Source organism: Carex rostrata, chromosome 5, assembly GCF_964058835.1.
Source record: "Carex rostrata chromosome 5, lpCarRost1.2, whole genome shotgun sequence".
Classification (NCBI taxonomy): Eukaryota; Viridiplantae; Streptophyta; class Magnoliopsida; order Poales; family Cyperaceae; genus Carex; species Carex rostrata.
This window is the reverse complement of record NC_135922.1, coordinates 9,372,536-9,391,316: the sequence shown is the minus strand read 5'-3', so window position 1 is coordinate 9,391,316 and position 18,781 is coordinate 9,372,536. Positions and strand designations below refer to the sequence as shown.

At 33.6% G+C, this 18,781-nt stretch overlaps 1 protein-coding gene and 1 long non-coding RNA gene across 3 annotated transcripts in view; one reads left to right on the top strand and one right to left on the bottom strand.

Annotated features, from left to right (window-relative positions):
• LOC144553969 (disease resistance protein RPP13-like) overlaps window positions 1-18,781 on the bottom strand; it is a 102,639-nt gene that overhangs the window by 76,703 nt on the left and 7,155 nt on the right. The window contains exon 4 of one of the 2 annotated variants that reach the window (XM_078302143.1): window positions 17,865-18,035. In XM_078302143.1, coding sequence (XP_078158269.1) covers window positions 17,865-18,035 — 171 coding nt within the window. Of the gene's footprint in view, window positions 1-17,108; window positions 18,036-18,781 lie in introns of those variants that run through there. The other variant, XM_078302142.1, reaches the window with a different exon arrangement.
• Window positions 2,129-2,832, top strand: LOC144553933 (uncharacterized). Its single transcript, XR_013511473.1, has 3 exons — window positions 2,129-2,200; window positions 2,343-2,465; window positions 2,576-2,832. It is a non-coding gene; the product is annotated as an uncharacterized LOC144553933 (long non-coding RNA).

Genomic DNA, 18,781 nt, shown 5'->3' with positions numbered 1-18,781 from the left:
CTCGTATTAGTAACAGTTGTCTTACTGAACTAAAAAGATTACTTCACTATTTTGACTTCATGCAGCACACTAACAATATGCAGTGCTGTTTTGATTCTATAGTCCGTGGGCTGGGTGAAGTCAGAACTGCTCTGTGAAAATATTTACCCCTATTTTGGATGTAATTTAATGATATGGTATCATTTGTCTCAATTAGTTTGGTTATAGTTTTTTTTTTCCTCCCTTTCTTTAAAGAAAAAAAAAAGAAAAGAAAAGAGAAATAAACCTGTCAGATTCTGTAGCAGAATATACTGGTACAGGTTGTTTTCCTTTGTTACATAGTCTATTTATCACAGATCAAATATATTAAATTATATTTAGTTTTATAAAATTTAGGGGAGCTGAGCACAGGCAATTGGCATTTACATGGGGTGTTATTTAATTGTAAGTATAAAAGGTTAACAAGCTGATCAATTTATTCTCCATTTATTTATTGACATGTCACAAGGGTTTTTCAGAGACTGAAAGCAAGTCATCGGTTTATACTGATTGACCCAAATATAATGTTGGATACTTGGATTCAAAGGAGCGTAAATCCAATACATCCGGGGCATTTCGACACACATGATCAGATCAAATTAAATTAATCAAAATTTGATCTGTTGTTTGGTCGGAGTCATTTGATCCGTGTTAAGATTAGTTCGTCCATTTAGATTCATGGGATGGATTTTAAAATAAGTCATTTGCACAAATCTTAAAGCGCATCAAACGACTTTTCCTCGAGCGTCGGACCAAATTTATATAATACCCATCAGACGAATTTGCATGCCAAACTAAACCTCTTCATAATCTTTTTTACACCTCTGCATGAACCAAAACTGCATGTACCGGAGAGACAAAAAAATTTATATACGAGACAAATGAAATGTAATATATATTTAATTATGCTGGTATTAACGTTTACCCTTGTATAATTAGGTAGTGTTTGTATAGATTTTTTTTTTTTAAAAAAGGCTATCAACAGTCCATATGTTTTATAGTACTCCTAAAATATCCGATTACAGCCACTACTTCAAACCGAACACATCAGAATAAAAAAATCAAAAGCGCCAATCTAAAGAGACCCCTGAGTTATATGCTTGTAATATTGAATATAACATTAAGTTTCTAAGAAAAATATCATTAAACGTTTCGTTAAATCTTTTAAGATGACAGGACAGTCAAAGACTCACAGTGTGTGTGTGTGTGTGTTTCACGAGGTGACGGGAGTCGGAAGGTTGTATAATACAACTTGTATTAATTGCTAATGAAGTGCTATTTAAGTTTCAATAAGAAAGAGGTAACAAAAACCGTCATATATATATTCTAAAAAGAAACCTGACCGTCATTTCCTTCCTAGAAATTATACTATTTATTTTGTGTAATTAATTCTATGGCGGTAACTTATGATCCGTCCATCTATAAATGGACGAACATTCTGCAAATCAATGGACTTATCACACAACAAGTGCTCAAAGATCAATACGTATATCCTTCTCATCAATTAAGTTTTTCTCAGACAATCATTATCGCAATGGCCCCGGAGCCCCTGATGTTCGTCACCATGTAGAAAACTTTTGATATAACAGACTACTCTATCTCCGAAGGAGTCGGCATGAAGAACGGCATCCAGTTGGAGCGCTTCATATTGGGAGGATACGACTGGGCGATAGAATGCATCGACGAGTCGGTCTGGACAGACAAAACACCAGTTTCTGTCAGAGCGCTGGACACAATGGAATTGAAGTCAGGATGCTTGGTACCTTCTATATTTGGGTGACAACGGCCATTGGGTGACAACGGCCATTGGGGCCTTAACACAAACCTTACGACATCAAGCATCGAGAGACCAGACTATCTGAAAGATGATACGATCAGAATGAAGTGTGCTCTCTTTGTAACACCTCTACTGGCACCAGCTCCAGCATCAGATGTGAAAACAGATGTTGATAAGGTTGTTGCAAATGGCAGTAAAGGGAGCCCAAGTGGGACTGACATTTCTTTTGCTAATGGCTTCCACAAGGCCAGCTACTCTCCACCGAATGCTCCCAGCAATGAATACACAAAGCTGCCGAAACAACCGACAGTTATGATATACTGCCAAGCCAACAATGATCTTAGTATCATGGCACGAAATGGCACTGTTGTGCTGGCACCTTCTGACCCTAACGATCACTATCAGGTAGTTAATCAATTGATTAATTCAATTAGTTTTTCCTTTTTTTTGTTTTATGGGTGGTCTCTCATAAGTGGTTTTGATTGATTATTATGAGCTAATTATTAAGTTGTTCTATTATTATTTATTAAAAATGTAATGCATGTAGCACTGGATCAAGGACATGAATTATGGTGATAAGGTAAAAGATGCAAGTGGTTTACTTGCTTTTGCACTAGTCAACAGAGTTACAGGAGAATCCCTTAAAAACCCGGTTGGAGAAAATCAATAGGTAATTAATTATTTATGTTAAACAAACTTAATTATTAGGCATGATAGTAAACAACTCCTAGCTAAGATAAATACATAATCAAACCCTCTTTATTATGAATACATGATCAGGTCAGCTTAATTCCTTACAACACGAATCGCCTCGATGATTCAGTGAAATGGACTGAGGTGTGGTCGACAGGTTTCCGTGCCATCAGGATTGCTGACACGACTTCTCTCAATCTGACTGCCGTCGGTTCCGATAATGATACTAATTTCTCCAATGGCGTCAAGATGGTCGTTAAGAAGTGGGACAATACCGCAGTCCAGCGCTGGAAGATCGTTCCTTACAATTCCAATGTTCCATATCAATTAATGTGTAATCTTGAGGCAACTGATAGCAAGGTCTACAAATCGAAATCTTATCCATATCTTTTTATCATTATTGTTATCATCCCTTTGTTTTCGCTGTTTGTTCCTAAAGTTGTGCTGAATTGATTTCTTAATTAAGTGTTCCTGCAGTGGATTATCTGAAATACGGAAATAAAAAATCTCTCTCTTATATTTTTTTAATTTTTTGAGTAATGTTTCTCTTATATTGATGATTCAATTGGTCTGTTCATTTATTTACGCTTGAGCTGTATTAATATGATGTGATTTTCTATAAAAAAATATAATTATTTAATGGAAGGCAGAAGTAATAGATTATCTGATAAAAATCATCAGTCCAATTTATTCAAAAAATTGTTACACTCAACAAGAACACTTTATCTAATCCGACACGAAACTAAGAGAAACCCTGTGCATCTAAGGCAAGCCTAAAAAAAACCACCACTCGACCGGATCAACAAAATGTACGTACATTTTTTAATACCCATATTTATGTAATTAACTATATAAAAATGTAGCAGACCTAAAATTATTAGTTTTGTGCATTGGTAGAAAATGTGACAAATGTAAAAAATTTCATTTTGTTGCATTTGTAACAAATGTAACAATTGAACCTCACATATATGTAGCAAAATTCAGTCGGCCTAATAGTGTGCATTTGTAAAATTATCTACTTAAAAACATATAATTTTCAACTAAAAAAATTTGACTAAGTTCATAAAACAATGCAATGAACTGTATATGTTTCTACTTAAATAATTAAGAATATTTTTTTTCCATCATGAATGAAGAAATTAAACAATTATAAGTTCCTATTCAACTTCAAATTTAGTATATATATAATTTTCATTTGTGTTATAAAAAATTCTACATCCATCTAAATACTACAGCAGAAATATTTTTCTGCGACCGTTATCAGCAACCGGCGAAGGAGACGGTCGCAGATAGTGGTTCCCCCCCAAAAAAAAAAGAAAAAACATTAAACAAATGCGACGATGACCTATCTGCGACCGTATCTGCGACTGGCGCCTTCGCCGGTCGCAGAAAGTATTTTTTCCGAAAAAACAAATACGCCCACGGTGATAACTACGGTCTCGGTGCTCTAGGTAAAATAAACATTTTTTTAAATTAGAAATTTATTTTTAGTTTTGTCAGATAATACTAATTGTCTTACTTTTAATGTTTCAGGCAAGACGAGAGGCATGTTTCGCTCTGGTGGGTCTAGCAGTGCTCGGTCGCACTCGTCACAGTCATATTCTTCTATGCCGCCATCGACGCATCTCACAGAGGAAGATGTTGAGAGGATATCTTCCCGGTTACTTGATAAGATGGAGGCTCACATCGAGGCTCAGGTGGAGGCTCGGTTGGAGGCTCGATTCAGAGCTTCTTCGGTACGAAATTCAATATTTCAGTATGTTTTAATTGTGAAATGTAAACTCTAAATCATAATTATCTAAAATAGCATTTTAAAACTTCACAGGGAGGTTTAGGCTCGCAGTCGGCCTCGATTCCCGCACCTCAGGATGACGAGGATGACGAGGATGACGGCGACGATGGTACTGTTTAGCTATTTATATGTTCTTCAGATGTTGTCTTGACATTTAGATTATCTGTTTATGTTATCTGTTTATGGTACTTGATTATATTATCTGTTTATGTTATGCGAGACATTTAGATCGATATACTACTTGACATTTCGATGTTTATGTTTGATCGATATATTATCAGTTTTTCGATATTTATGTTTATATCTATTTTTTATGTATCGATGTTTTGTATTTATGTATTGTATATATTGATGTTTATGTTGTATGTTGTATGTTTTATGTTGTATGTTGGTACGTGTAATACTAATTATTAAACGGTGCAAATTTAAATAATAAAAAACATAATAAAAACTGACAGAAGACTTTCTGCAACCGTTATTTATTTTCTGCGACCGTTACTTTGGTCGCTGAAACAAGTTCCTGACGTCAGCAAAAACAAATAGCGACCAAAAAAATTTAGTCGCAGAAAAAGTATCAGCGACCGGCTGACGTCATTCAGCGACCGTTTACGTCATCATAAGAGCATCTGCGACAGTGCTTTCTGCGACCGGAGTATCAGCGACCGGAATATGCTATTTGCGACCGGGTTTATTATCTGCGACCGGCGTGGGAACGTTCTGAGACCGGAAATCCGGTCGCAGAAATTACTTTCTGTTGTAGTGAAATCAATTATAATGTTTTTTTTATTGGAATGTTTTATTAATAAAAATATGTTTTTTTAATAAAAAATATGTTTTTGTTTTCTTATAATATGTCCCGTTACATCGCACGGGCACGACACTAGTATATATGTAGAGAGTATGGCTAAATTGCTACCGGTAGCACTTCGACCTAAGTGCTTACGGGATCAAATTTTAGTATTTGATGTTCAAACAACAAATCCAAACCGTTAGATGTTCAATCTATATTAAAATGTGCTTGGAGACCAAATTTTACATTCTTTTGGAATTTGTTTACTATTTATTAAGCTAGTTTGAAAACCGTTGTTTTTCAATACTGCAGAAATTTAATAAAAACAACGGTTTTCAAACCAGCTTAATAAATAGTAAAAAATTTTCAAAAAATGTAAAATTTGGTCTCCAAGTACATTTTAATATAGATTGAACATCTAACGGTTTGGATTTGTTGTTCGAACATCAAATACTAAAATTTGACCCCGTAAGCACTTAGGTTGAAGTATTACCGGTAGTAATTTAGCCATAGGGGTACCGATATTCAAAACGAGTTGAGTGCGCTATTTTTTACGAAAACCATCAATACTGAATTAGAAATTTGGTACACCCCTAGGGGTACCGATATTCAAATTCGGTACATCCCACTCTCTCAAAGCCGGATTTAGCCGGCCACAGAAAATCCCTTATAGAATCTACCAAAATTCAAATTCGGTCTTCCTTCCCTATCATCTGACTTTGATTAATTAATTTGTATTGCTTGCTTAATGGTCCAGATTAATTATAGATAACCTTCTAAGATCATGAACAATATAGATCCAAGTTGACTTTTCTGGATGCTTCCATCCTGAGAGAGAATTGACCCTGATTTTTAGGCAAGAAGAGCAGTGGATAAATCCTCAAAAAGTTGCTCAATAAAGAAAAAGAAAATAAGAAAAATTCTTCTCAGACTACTCTGCAGACAGCTGCGGTTTCAACATTATCTCAAGAAAACATAAACATGGATTCGAGTTTGTCATCATCAGTAACAAAAATAAAATGATAGCACAAATGACAAGAAAAGACCTGTACCGAACTTCATTTTCGGTAGACCCGCTGTACCGATTTTGATTTTAAGTACATGGTTGTTTTTCTGTGTTTTTTGTGTGTGGTAATTCATGCAAAATAATGCTACAGTACTGTAGTGAGGTGTTCTTGTTTAGTTCCTTTCTAATTTGGATAATTATAGCAAAGAGGAAAAAAAAAACAGAGAAAAGGGTGTGATTTGGATAATTTGTAGTTACACTAAGCATCCCCAAGCTAAAGAATCTCCAACTAAGTTGTTTTTGTTAAACTTCTCCAACATTTATCTAATTACAGAGAGAATTGAAATTAAGTTTTCATGTTTTAGTTTGAAGAAAAATAAAATGTATAGTTCGGAAGAAGAAAAAGTTTTTAGTTATCTCATTTGTTTTGTATTACTTTAATTATGCATATTATCATTGCCTCGCTCTAATAACATTTTCTGTTTTGTAAAAAAAATAAAAGATCTTTAGAAACTGGTGGTTTTATTACCGGTGATAGTATTCGATATTTTTTGCTGGTTTTAACCGGTTTCAAACTGGAAATTTTTTTGCCGAAAAGTTAGTTAGAAATCGAAAAAAAAATACCGATTTGGACATGTAATTTTATTGCATGGAATTGAATTTTCTCCAACTATGTTATTTTTTTCTGGTACTAATTGAAATAGAATATTGATTTTTGCTTTCAATTTTTGTTTTTCTCGGTGAGGGAGAAAATTCAAAAGATTCACCATATTATACATTTCGTTTTGGAACTATTCTAATTAGTTATCACTTAAAGACAAAAATTCAGGAAAAAATAAAATAAAATAAAAATTTGAGCGTGTAGTAGGTAATTAGATTTGAATAAATTGGATCTAAATCATGCTTCTGGCTGGAGTTTAGGTAGTAATCGGATCATTTTGTATCCATTTTATCAAAATTATTATCATTTTTTTTTGTTTCTTATTCGGCAAAATTGCAACAATTAGTATAGTTCATTAAATAGCTTCAAGTTTTGCACGTGCTCTTGTGGAGTCTGTCTTTTAGTGATAACATCTTTTATTATAAATGGAAAATAATGCAAAAAGAAAAAAAATACTTAAATGACAATAATTTTATTCAATTGTAGTTGCTTGTCTAACTGAATAAAAATAAATAATTAAAATAAGAAACATGCAAATATATCTACATCAAAATTTTGAATTTTAATGTTCGTTTTTGCGATTATATATATCTACAAAACAAAAATTGGTTCCTAATAGCAGTCATATTATCACTCTTTGTTTGTAAGAGATTGGTTATAAGATTGGTAGCCAACTACATTTATGCCCTCATGCACCACAATATGTCTTTGATAATTTGAAATCACTATTCAAGAAACATTCGCACCACGAAGAATCTTTTATTGAAACTTCATTTTTTGAATTATACATCACGATTGAGTTGCAATTTTAAATAAATTAATAAAAGTCAAAGCAAATATCGGGAAAGAAAAGCGAAGAATATAGGAATATGTTAACTAATTATGGCAATGTGGAGATTACCATGGTGATGATTATCCTAAATAAAATTAGAAAACATCAGTCAAGGAAAAATAAATATCAACTGATAAGGGTTGGAGTATGGAATTTTTTTGCCATTTGTCTAATAATTTTAATTATCTCAATCCAATTTGCTCTCATATCCTAGATGAATACTTATTTTCGTTATAATATTCAACAATTGCTTTTGCAATTTATCTTAATATTTGTAAATGAGACTTAATTTCATAGTAAATTACAAAGCTAAAATTTAGATAAATTGACTATTTAGAATTTTATAAGCACAAGAAACAATTCCACCGATCGAATAGAATATTATTTTCACACAAAAACAAAATTTCATGAACTTGTACCATAAATAAAATAACATTTTCAAGATTTCTCGGCACAAAATGATTCCCTTCCTAACACATCAGTTATTTGAGCCTAAGTTGAACTCAATCGATTCTGAAATTATGTTTTCATAATCTAGACAACCCGGTCTATCTAGAACAAACTGGCTAGTCGGCCAGGCCGGATCCACTTTGATTGTTATAAGCACCTAGGTTGGTCCCGATTAGACCCAAATTCACTGAGTATTGGAAGTGTCAAACCTGAGTTGGTCCTCTCATTAGACTGAATTTCACTTAGGCCACCATATGCAATTAAACCTAGTTCGATTCAGCTTGGACCCAAAACCGGTTTGACCAAGTGTACATGTAGAACCAAACCCCTTCTGGACTTGTGAGTGACCAAATCCAAACCCGTGTGGCACTAGCACTACCAAATGGAATTTGTGGCCTTTGTGGCCCAAATTCAAGGTTACTTTTAGAGGGAGAAGTAAACTTGTTAGGCCCAAGGCCTTGATTAGGGTTATTATCATTCCAATTTTGTCATTGAACAACACCTAAACTAGGTTCAATTAAAGGAGGGCTTGATCCTCGTTTCTGTCTCAAAAAAAAAGAAAAACACCTAAACTAGGTTGCCTATGTGTCGTACTGAAATTCAGTGGCGATTGAGGTGGAATGAAATTTGGATTGCGTTTGAGGTGGATCAAATTCATGAATACCTTCTCTGACATGCATTTTTTCATCTGCAAGAATTAAACATTCTTAGTACATACACGTAGAGAACCATTATAAAATAAATAAATAAATATTTTCTCCATTAATGACTTTTGATTTTCTTTTCTCTGATGACCTCCGTGCTTCCTCTGCTCTAGTGTATCAATGTTACGCGTTTTGAAACCATTTATGGGCCATATTCAATTGCATACTTCATGTTAAGGTACGTAGCTTAAATTATTCCTATTTGATTAAAATTTGTTACTTATATTTTATTCTAAAAAAATCAATTAGAAAGAAGAGAGAGAATGAATAATATTTATTTTTTCTCTGACAACAAGCACGATCCATATACAAAATAAGTTAACCCATCCATAGAGGGATTTTTTTTTTCAGTGGTAACATGGCTGACTAAATATATGGAGGTGTCTTATTATAGATGGAAAATTAATAATGAGTAATTAAAGAAAGAGCAATTAAACAACAATAATTTTAGTCAACTGATTTTCCTTGCTAATATTTTGCATGACAGTAAATTAAATAAAAATAAAAATGTTGTTATAAAATTAAAATAAAGTTGCAACAAAAGTAAGTAAATAACAAGAGAGATGGACAGAGCAATAACAGAATTTTATTCTCCACTATTGTATATAATATGTGTATCAATTCTCTATTTACAAACCCTCTATTTATAGGCTAGAAAGAGATGTTATAATAATAAAGGAGAAAATGAATGTCCATGGTAGTGGAGATAGTGGAGGTAGTGGGGGTAGTGGGCAATGAAATGATAATTAATATTGGAAGTTATAAAATGAACATCCACATAAATATATTTTATAACACTTCCCCTTGGATGTTCATCTTTCATTATATGCTGTTAATATGATACTTTAGGATCGATATTAACATGATACTTCAGGATCAACATGATACTTCAGGATCAACATGATACTTCAGGACCATGTACTGCCTCATTAAAAACCTTACCAAGAAAAATCCATTGGGATAAAAACTTGGTTAAAGAAAAAAGAGTACAGTGCGTATAATGTTTCCCATCATTTTGATATCATTGAATATCCTTCAATTGATGTAGACCTATCTTCTTTGTGAGTTGTACAAAAATCTTTGTCAGTAAAGATTTTGTGAATAGGTCTGCCAGATTGTTGATTGATCGGACTTGGCAAACATCTATTACGCCTTCCTTTTGTAGGTCATGTGTCGAAAAGAACTTTGGTGCAATATGTTTAGTTCGGTCTCCTTTGATATATCATTCTTTGATTTGTGCAATGCATGCTGCATTATCTTCATATAGCGGAGTAAGATTTACCTTGATGTTTTCTAGTCCTCATTCTTCTTGAATATTTTGAATCATTGACCGTAACCAAACACATTCTCGACCCGCCTCGTATAAGGCGACCAGTTCGGCGTGATTTGAAGATGTAGCTGTAAGAGTTTGTTTTGTCGAACGCCATGAAATTGTAGCTCCACAATAGGTGAATACATATCCCGATTGAGATCGTGCTTTATATGGATTCGATAAATATCCCGCATATGCATATCCAACTAAATTGGATTTTGTATCTTTTTGATAGTATAACTCCATCTCTAGTTCCGCAGAGATACCAAAATACTTATTTAATTCCATTCCAATGTCTTCTGGTTGGTTTGGAACTATATCTTGCTAACACATTTACTTCAAATGATCGGGTCTCGTATTATTTGCAAGATATAATAATGCCCCAATTGCACTTAAGTATGGTACTTCAGGACCAAGCACTTTTTCGTTATTTTCTTGTAGGCGAAAAGGATCATTTTCTGCATTTAGCAATCGTACGGCCATTGGTGTGCTCAAAGGATGAGCTTTATCCATATTGAATCTCTTTAATATTTTTTCAACATAATTTAATTGATGGATAAATATTCCATTCTTTAGATGTTCGATCTGCAGGCCGAGACAAAATTTTGTTACACCAAGGTCTTTCATCTCAAATTTATTCTTCATTAATTTTGCAGTATTCTCAATCTCTTCAGGAGATCCAATAATATTTAAATCATCAACATACACTGCAATGATTGTGAAACCTAGATTTGATCTTTTAATAAAAACACACGGACTAATTATATTATTTTTATATCCTTCTTTTAGAAGGTACTCACTCAGTCGATTATACCACATTCGACCAGATTGTTTTAGTCCGTATAAAGATCTTCTTAATTTTATAGAGTAGATCTCTCTAGGTTTTGACTTATATGCTTCAGGCATTTTCAATCCTTCTGGGACTTTCATGTATATATCACTATCAAGTGAACCATATAAATAGGCTGTTACAACATCCATAAGTCGCATTTTTAGATTTTCTGCAACTGTGAGACTTATTAGAAATCTGAGAGTTATCGCATCCACTACAGGTGAATACGTTTCTTCATAATCAACTCCAAGTATGTGTGTAAAGCCTTGTGCCACTAGCCTTGCTTTATATCTCACAATCTCATTTTTCTCATTTCTTTTTATGACAAATACCCATTTATAATCTACAGGGTTAAGATCTTTGGGCGTTTGGACTACAGGTCCAAATACTTGCCGCTTGTCTAATGAACTTAATTCTGCTTGTATGGCATATTTCCATTTATGCCAATCATTTCTATGTCTACACTCTTCTAGAGTTTTTGGCACATTATCTTCTTTGTTTATAACATCGCTTGCTATAGCGAATGCAAAGATTTCATCAACATGTGTTTTATTTCTATTTAATATAGTACCATTTATTACATAATTTATAGAAATCTCATAATCATTTGGTACTTGAGTTTCTTCTGGAACTTCATCAATCTCTTCTGGGATTTTATCAACTTCTTCATGAGTTCTACTATTAATCTCTTCTGGGATTTTATATATTTCTTCAGGAGTTTTACTATCAACATCTTCTGGGGTTTTATTGACTTCTGCATCAGTTTTACCATCAACCTCTTCTGGGGTTGGACCAACTGCTTTATCCTGGTCTTTCCTTTTACGTGGATTTACATCCTTAGAACCAAGTGGTCTTTCACGTTTTCTACGCACATTAGATTCATTAGATATTTTTGTAATGTCAATTCGAGTAGGTGTGTTTTCAATTATTCTCCTCATCATTATATTTCCTGGATGACCTAATCTGTCATGCCATAATGTAAATAATTTTGTATCAACTAACTTCTGGTTAGTAACGACTAACTTCGGGTTAGCAACCATATTTGATTCGATTTTACTTATATAAGTACTATATAATCCAGATGACATTGCTTGCATCTTTTCAATTATGATCTTCTGTCCATTCTTAATAGATGTGATATGAAGATACTCGCAATTTTTCTCATTCATAGTTTCAATATGATAGCCATTCTTTCGAATATCTTTAAAGCTTAGTAGATTTCTTCTGGATCTACTTGAATATAATGCATCATCTATTATTAATTTTGTTCCTTCAGGTAACAAAATACAAGCTCTTTCGGAGCCTTCTATTAAATTACTTGTGCCAGATATAGTGTGAATAGTATTCTCACAAAGATGCAATTGTGAAAAATATTTCTTACTTTTCAATATGGTATTAGTTGTTCCACTGTCTACCAGACATGGATCTTCATTACTTATCATTGCGTCAGCCATTTTCCTTTAAAATGCAAAAATAAATTACTTTTATTCATTAAACTTATTTTCATAAAAAAAATTGAAAAGTAAACTAAACTTTTATTAAACATAAATATAAATTTTTATACTATATTTTCTCCCTAAGTAATAATATATATTTCTTCATTGACATTATGGAAGAAATCTGATACATCAAGATGTGTATCCATATGGCATTCATTTTGGGGTCATATTCATTAAAGTTATTTTTCACATTTTTCCCTTATTTCTTGATTGTGGCTTGATATATCTCTACAAAATGTTTTGGTGTACGACAGGTACGCGACCAATGATTTATCATCCCACATCTGAAACAAATATTTTCAAGACGTTTTTCTTTCTCATTAATATGTATTTTCAACATCAGGTTATTACTACCATAACTTCAATTTATGATAAATGAAAAAGGAGATAAATTCAAACTTTGTGAGATTTGTCATATTGTCACACCCCGCGGCCACGGGTTGTGACAGTGCCCCACCGTAAGCATACAACGCCGTGTATGCTTACAAGGCAATTAACATTTCCACTCAGACAATCAAGACAATAAATAATATAACACAAGTTTATAGATATAAATCAGAGTACACAGTCCGGTCAGGGTATAATACATCAAAAGTATCTCATCCGGATACCAACTACAAGGTCTAACCTAGAACTATACAACAAAATATATATCTAGGGTCATATAAGGGTATACTACCGAAGGCCTACTACTTGCGTGCCTCCCCGGGATCAGTCTCACCAGAACCTGTAAAATAACCCAAAGGGTGGGGGTGAGAATAAATTCTCAGTGCGAATTTGCTACAATTTAGATTATTGGACTTGCAATCAAACTCCATATTCAAAAATGAAACCCATGCATTAGCAATTCAAACAGATGTATATATATTCATAAATAACAGAATGCCAATGCTCGACAACAATTAATCAAACTGAATCACAGTTTACGGAATTTCCAAGATGAATTTCAAACACAACACATATTTGGCTTAACTCGACTCGTTAGGGCTTGTAACGACTACAGATGTTCTTTCGAGCTGGACCCTTTATCAAACCCACATCTGTAGGGTTACTGACACCTACAGATGGCCCTCCGAGCTGGACCCTTTATCTGACACCCATCTGTAGTCGCTTGGCTTAACCGTTTATTAAGGTCTGGTTCGAGTCACATAAAGAAAATTCTATTTAGAATCATTTCCAATATTCGTAATATTCAATTGACCTTCCAAATTCATTAACACGTAGGAGAATGCCACCGAGCCACAGACGTTACACATGTCACCCACGATTCCGATTCACACATCATAACATAATCACCCTCCCTCGTCCCAACCGGTACTGGGAAACATTGAGGGCCATTCACCTAAGGCCATTAGGATCCTGGGAATCAAAGCCAGCATACAGCCCGACTTTGCAAATTCATTGGATCCAAGTGCTTAACTTCGTAAATCCATTCACATACATAGTTCGTGGTGACTTTCAATCAAATCAGATCATAATAGATCGACACAACCTACAACCATACCAGCATGCAAATCACTCAAGTCACATCAATTCGAGTTTAATTTGATTGGGCTATGCAAATGCTTTACACAATTCAATGATGCAATCAATGATATTCAACATGACAAACGAATACACAGTTTAATTCCTGAAAATAAAGTATCAAACAAGTCCAAGAATCCCGCACCTGTTTACGACGAGCGTATATCGCGCTTACGGTTCGGACGTCTCGAATGGTCCCGTAAAGTCTTGCTCAACCGAGCCTACACCTATATTACATATATACTTGATTTTAATCATTGTTCGACGATTGATACCCTTACTTGAGTTATATGAGTTGCTTTACACTTTTCTTAATGAAATCCATATACCCTTGTCATTTGTCTTTATTACTCACACCTAATAAATTCACACCGTTTACGTTTGGGTCCTCTAAACCATACACAATTCTAATTATGCAATATTTTGCAAGAATACCCGTTTAATCATTCCTCATCTTACTAATTAAGTTTTCATACCAATTTGGATGGTTGTACATATATAGGGTTTGAGAGGTAACCCAACGATTTATCCAAGATACTAGCCCTAAATCGATTAGAAACCAAAATAATTTCAGATTTGGCAAGAGAGAAAGGAATCTTACCAATTAACACATCTAATTGTTGTTTAGACTAGATTAATCACAATTCTTCTCCAATTTTCGAATTTGAGCAAAATCCTAAATTAAAACCAAGATTGAGTTGAAATCGAGAAGTGAATCACCAAATTAACAACATGGAAGCTCAAAGGAGATGGGTTACTCACAAATTATACACAATATTCGGGTTTAAGAAAAAACCCTAACAATGGTGAAAATTCGGGTTTTGAGAGGGGGAGAGAAGAGAATGAGTACCAATGGAAGAGTTAGGAGAGATATTCGGCCGGCTTCTCGCTTCCTTCTTCACTTTCTTGAGAGTTTCGGTGGTTTGAGAGGGAGAGGGAGCTCTCTCTCTCTTTTTCTTCTTCCTTTGGTGGAACACATAAGAGAAGGGGGAAGGGACGAAGTGAGAGAGAAAGAGACAGAAATTTTGCTAATATATCCTTATTTTGTGGGATAAAATATTATAATATTTTGGTAAATCGTTATAACGTTTCAGCTGGTCAGAAACGCAAGAAAAAGTGATCAAACGCAGAATTTAGTGTATAAAACGTTACCAACGTTTATTAAAACGTTATAACGTTTTAATTGAATCCAGCTTTCATACCGTTGCTATTTTTGATCAAAATTTACAGAGCAAAACGTTAGACAATGTTTTAAAATGTCACACACAAATTTTTTTTTTTTTTTTTGAACGTAACACATAAGTACTACAAAATAGATACGCATTAACTTTAGGTTATTAATGCTATAACTTCGTGTTATGAATGCCATAACTTCGGGTTATGAATGTCATAACTTCGGGTTATGAATGCCATAACTTCGGGTTATGAATGCCATAATTTTGAATTATAAATGTCATAACTTCACGTTATCAATGTCATCAATGTCATAACTTCAGGTTATTAATATCATAACTTCAGATTATGAAAAGGGAGATAAATAAATATAAATAAAAGAATATGTAAATTACATGAATAAATAAATAAATAAATTTAATGTATTAATAACTTCAGGTTATTAAATTGCTTGGCTGCGCAATTGTAAAATTTAATTTGAAATAACTTCGGGTTATATTTTCATCCAATGACCTATAATAACTTCTGGTTATTATATTGATTTTATATGAAAATTTCTAATAAAACTTCAGGTTTTTAATTAAGAATAACTTCAGGTTATTATTCATCCAGTGGCCTATAATAACTGCTGGTTATTATATTAATTTTATACTAAAATTTATAATAGAACTTCAGGTTGTAAATAATTCTAATAATAACTTCAGGTTATTATTTTATTCAAGTAATAATCAAAAATTTAAAAGAAATTTAAATTAATGAAAGATATAATAATTAATCACACAAATTACTTACATTATTACTTTGCAACTTCTTCCGAGCAAGTCGTGCTGATAACGTGTTATAAAATTAAAATAAAGTTGCAACAAAAGTAAGTAAATAACAAGAGAGATAGACAGAGCAATAACAGAATTTTATTCTCCACTATTGTATATAATATGTGTATCAATTCTCTATTTACAAACCCTCTATTTATAGGCTAGAAATAGATGTTACAATAATAAAGGAGAAAATGAATGTTCATGATAGTGGAGATAGTGGAGGTAGTGGAGGTAGTGGACAATGAAATGATAATTAATATTGGAAGTTATAGAATGAACATCCACATAAATATATTTTATAACAAATGTAAATTAATAAATAAGCAAATATTATTTTTTGTAAACAACAATTGCAACAAAAGCAAAAAAAAAAAAAAAAAAAAAAAACGGCTAGATTACAGAATATTAATTAACGAGTCTAAAACAATAACTGAAAACTGATCAATATTCTACTTCCTATATTTGTTAGACAGTATCTACAAATAACTGATCAAATTATAACACTTCATTTCTTTAAGCTACTTATCTCTAGGGGTGTTTATCGGGTCCGGTTAAATCATTTTTAAACCGAATTGAGAGAATTCAGATTAAACGGTTCGATTTTTCCTGTTAAATGGATCAGTTCGGTTCATTTTTTAAAACCGGATCAATTGATCGGTTTAGTTCAGTTTAGATATTTTAAAACCGGTTAAACCAAACCGATCAAAAAATTTAACCCGATCCTCCGTTTGTATGAAATATTTAAAAAAAATGCAAAAATTATAACATATTATATTGAAATGAAACCGGTTATTTGGGCCGGCCCGAATGTCCATTTATTTATTCATTTGTATCTACAATTTTCTGTTAACTTCCATATATCGGTCCTAAAATTTTCTTTTCATTTTTTTTTAAACTGATAATATGTTTATATATGCGGCAGAATTTAAAATTGAGCCTTATTCCTAGAAGTATAATTTAAAATTTTATAATTATTAAAATAAAATTAAACCGGAAGTTACAAGCAATTTGGCATGATACAGAGTTTTTTTGTCTTTTATCTTCGAAATACATATCTAGGAGGGACGTGAGTAAAATATATATGTGTACCACAGTACCGAAACAGAATACATAGTCAACAACTCAAGAATAAATAAATTAAACCAAACAACAAATACAAATAAATTAAAAGGAAATAAAATGATAGTAGTACGGGAAGGATCGAAACACTAAGACAAATAAATTAAGCGAAAGCACTCTACAAGAACTATTTAATTTATCCACGATATGTTGGGAACATGTTTGCAGATGTTGTCGCGGATCTCATCTTCATGCTCATTTAATTTGCTGCAGCCATATACCCCAAGTTGTTTGAGGTTGGACAGGTACTGAAGCTCGAGAGGCACCCTTAGTTTCATACAACAAGATAGTGTCACTTCCTTAAGTATGGGCATGGCACCCGCCTTTATCTCCCATTCTTTTAGATTGGTTAGGAAGTAAAACGTCAGCTCATGTAGCTGTTGGAAGCCTCCAGCAGAACAACTCATCTTTCGATTCACTTCTACTGATTTCAAGTAGAGCATCCTGAGGCTGCGTAGCTTCTCTAGCACTGGCAGCGGATCTTCCTTGAACTGGAGATTCTTGAGTATAAGCTGTGTGACGTGGATGGGAAACATGCCAACCTCAGGTGACAACTTGGTGGTGGGGAATGGGAACTGCTCTTCTAGCCACAGAGATTGTAAATGCTGATAAAATGGAAACCTTTGCATCTCCACAATTGTTTGCGGCACTTCACTGCCACATAAATCAAGACAAATTAGATAATTCAGTGTATCAAGCAAGTTGGCCATTAAATCCCATGAAAACGAGCTCTCCACTTTGATAAATAAATTGCGCAAATTTGGTAGTTTAGGTAACTGTGCATTCCATGAATCTCTGCTCTTCACACTCCAGAGTGTTTGCAGATTTTTTAGGTCGGCAGATGATGAGGGTCCTGCAGTATACTCCCTGTAATTTAGCATCACATGCCTAAGTGTTTTCACATTCCATATATCATCAGGCAAGTCACCATGTTCTAGTTGACCGAAATCAATGGTCTCCACAAATTTTAGGTTGCTTATAAATGACTCAAAAGACCTTCTGTTACCACCCACTTTACCATCAAGTTTGCAATACCTGTTGAGAAACAAGATAATTAGAGCACCAGTTAGGCCTCAGACCCGTTAGGGATATTTTCTTCATTGACCATTTATTAGATAAAACAGAGTTACTAGTTAACAACAATTATAGCATACCAACCTGAGATACACAAGACAACCAATTAAAGAACATAAACCAAGTGCCTTAAAGGCCACCAAGAGCTACACAAGACAGCCACCCATACCACAAATATAACAAGAGTATCTGTTCTTATCAAGTTCAGTACCAAAAATACCAGCAAAACCAGCAAAGCCAAAAAAAGAGCAGTGCCATACTAGCAAAATACTAGAAAGCCAATATCAGATAACAGATACCAGAAAGATAGTACCAGCAAAATACCAGAAACCCAGAAAAATACGATCAAACATAAATAATAGCAATTATGGCATACCAACCTGAGATCCTCCAACAAGAAAGAAAATTGATTAAATCCATAACCAAGAGATTAGCAATGAGTGTTCAAGTTCAACAGCCACATAAAACTAAACATCGAGTCTACGCAACAAAATCCCAAAACTCTAGCCTCATCAATCGCTAAAATCACCTTGATAGGTGTACAAATTGCAAAAAATTGGACCACACCCAAAATCGGTGTTGGTTCTTGTATTCTCATCTCCGATCAAAAAGAAAAACGACGGAGAGGGAAGGAGATCGGGAGAAAGATTAAACAAAAGGCAGCGACAAAATAAAAATGAGGAGCAAAACAACTCTCAGGAAGAGAG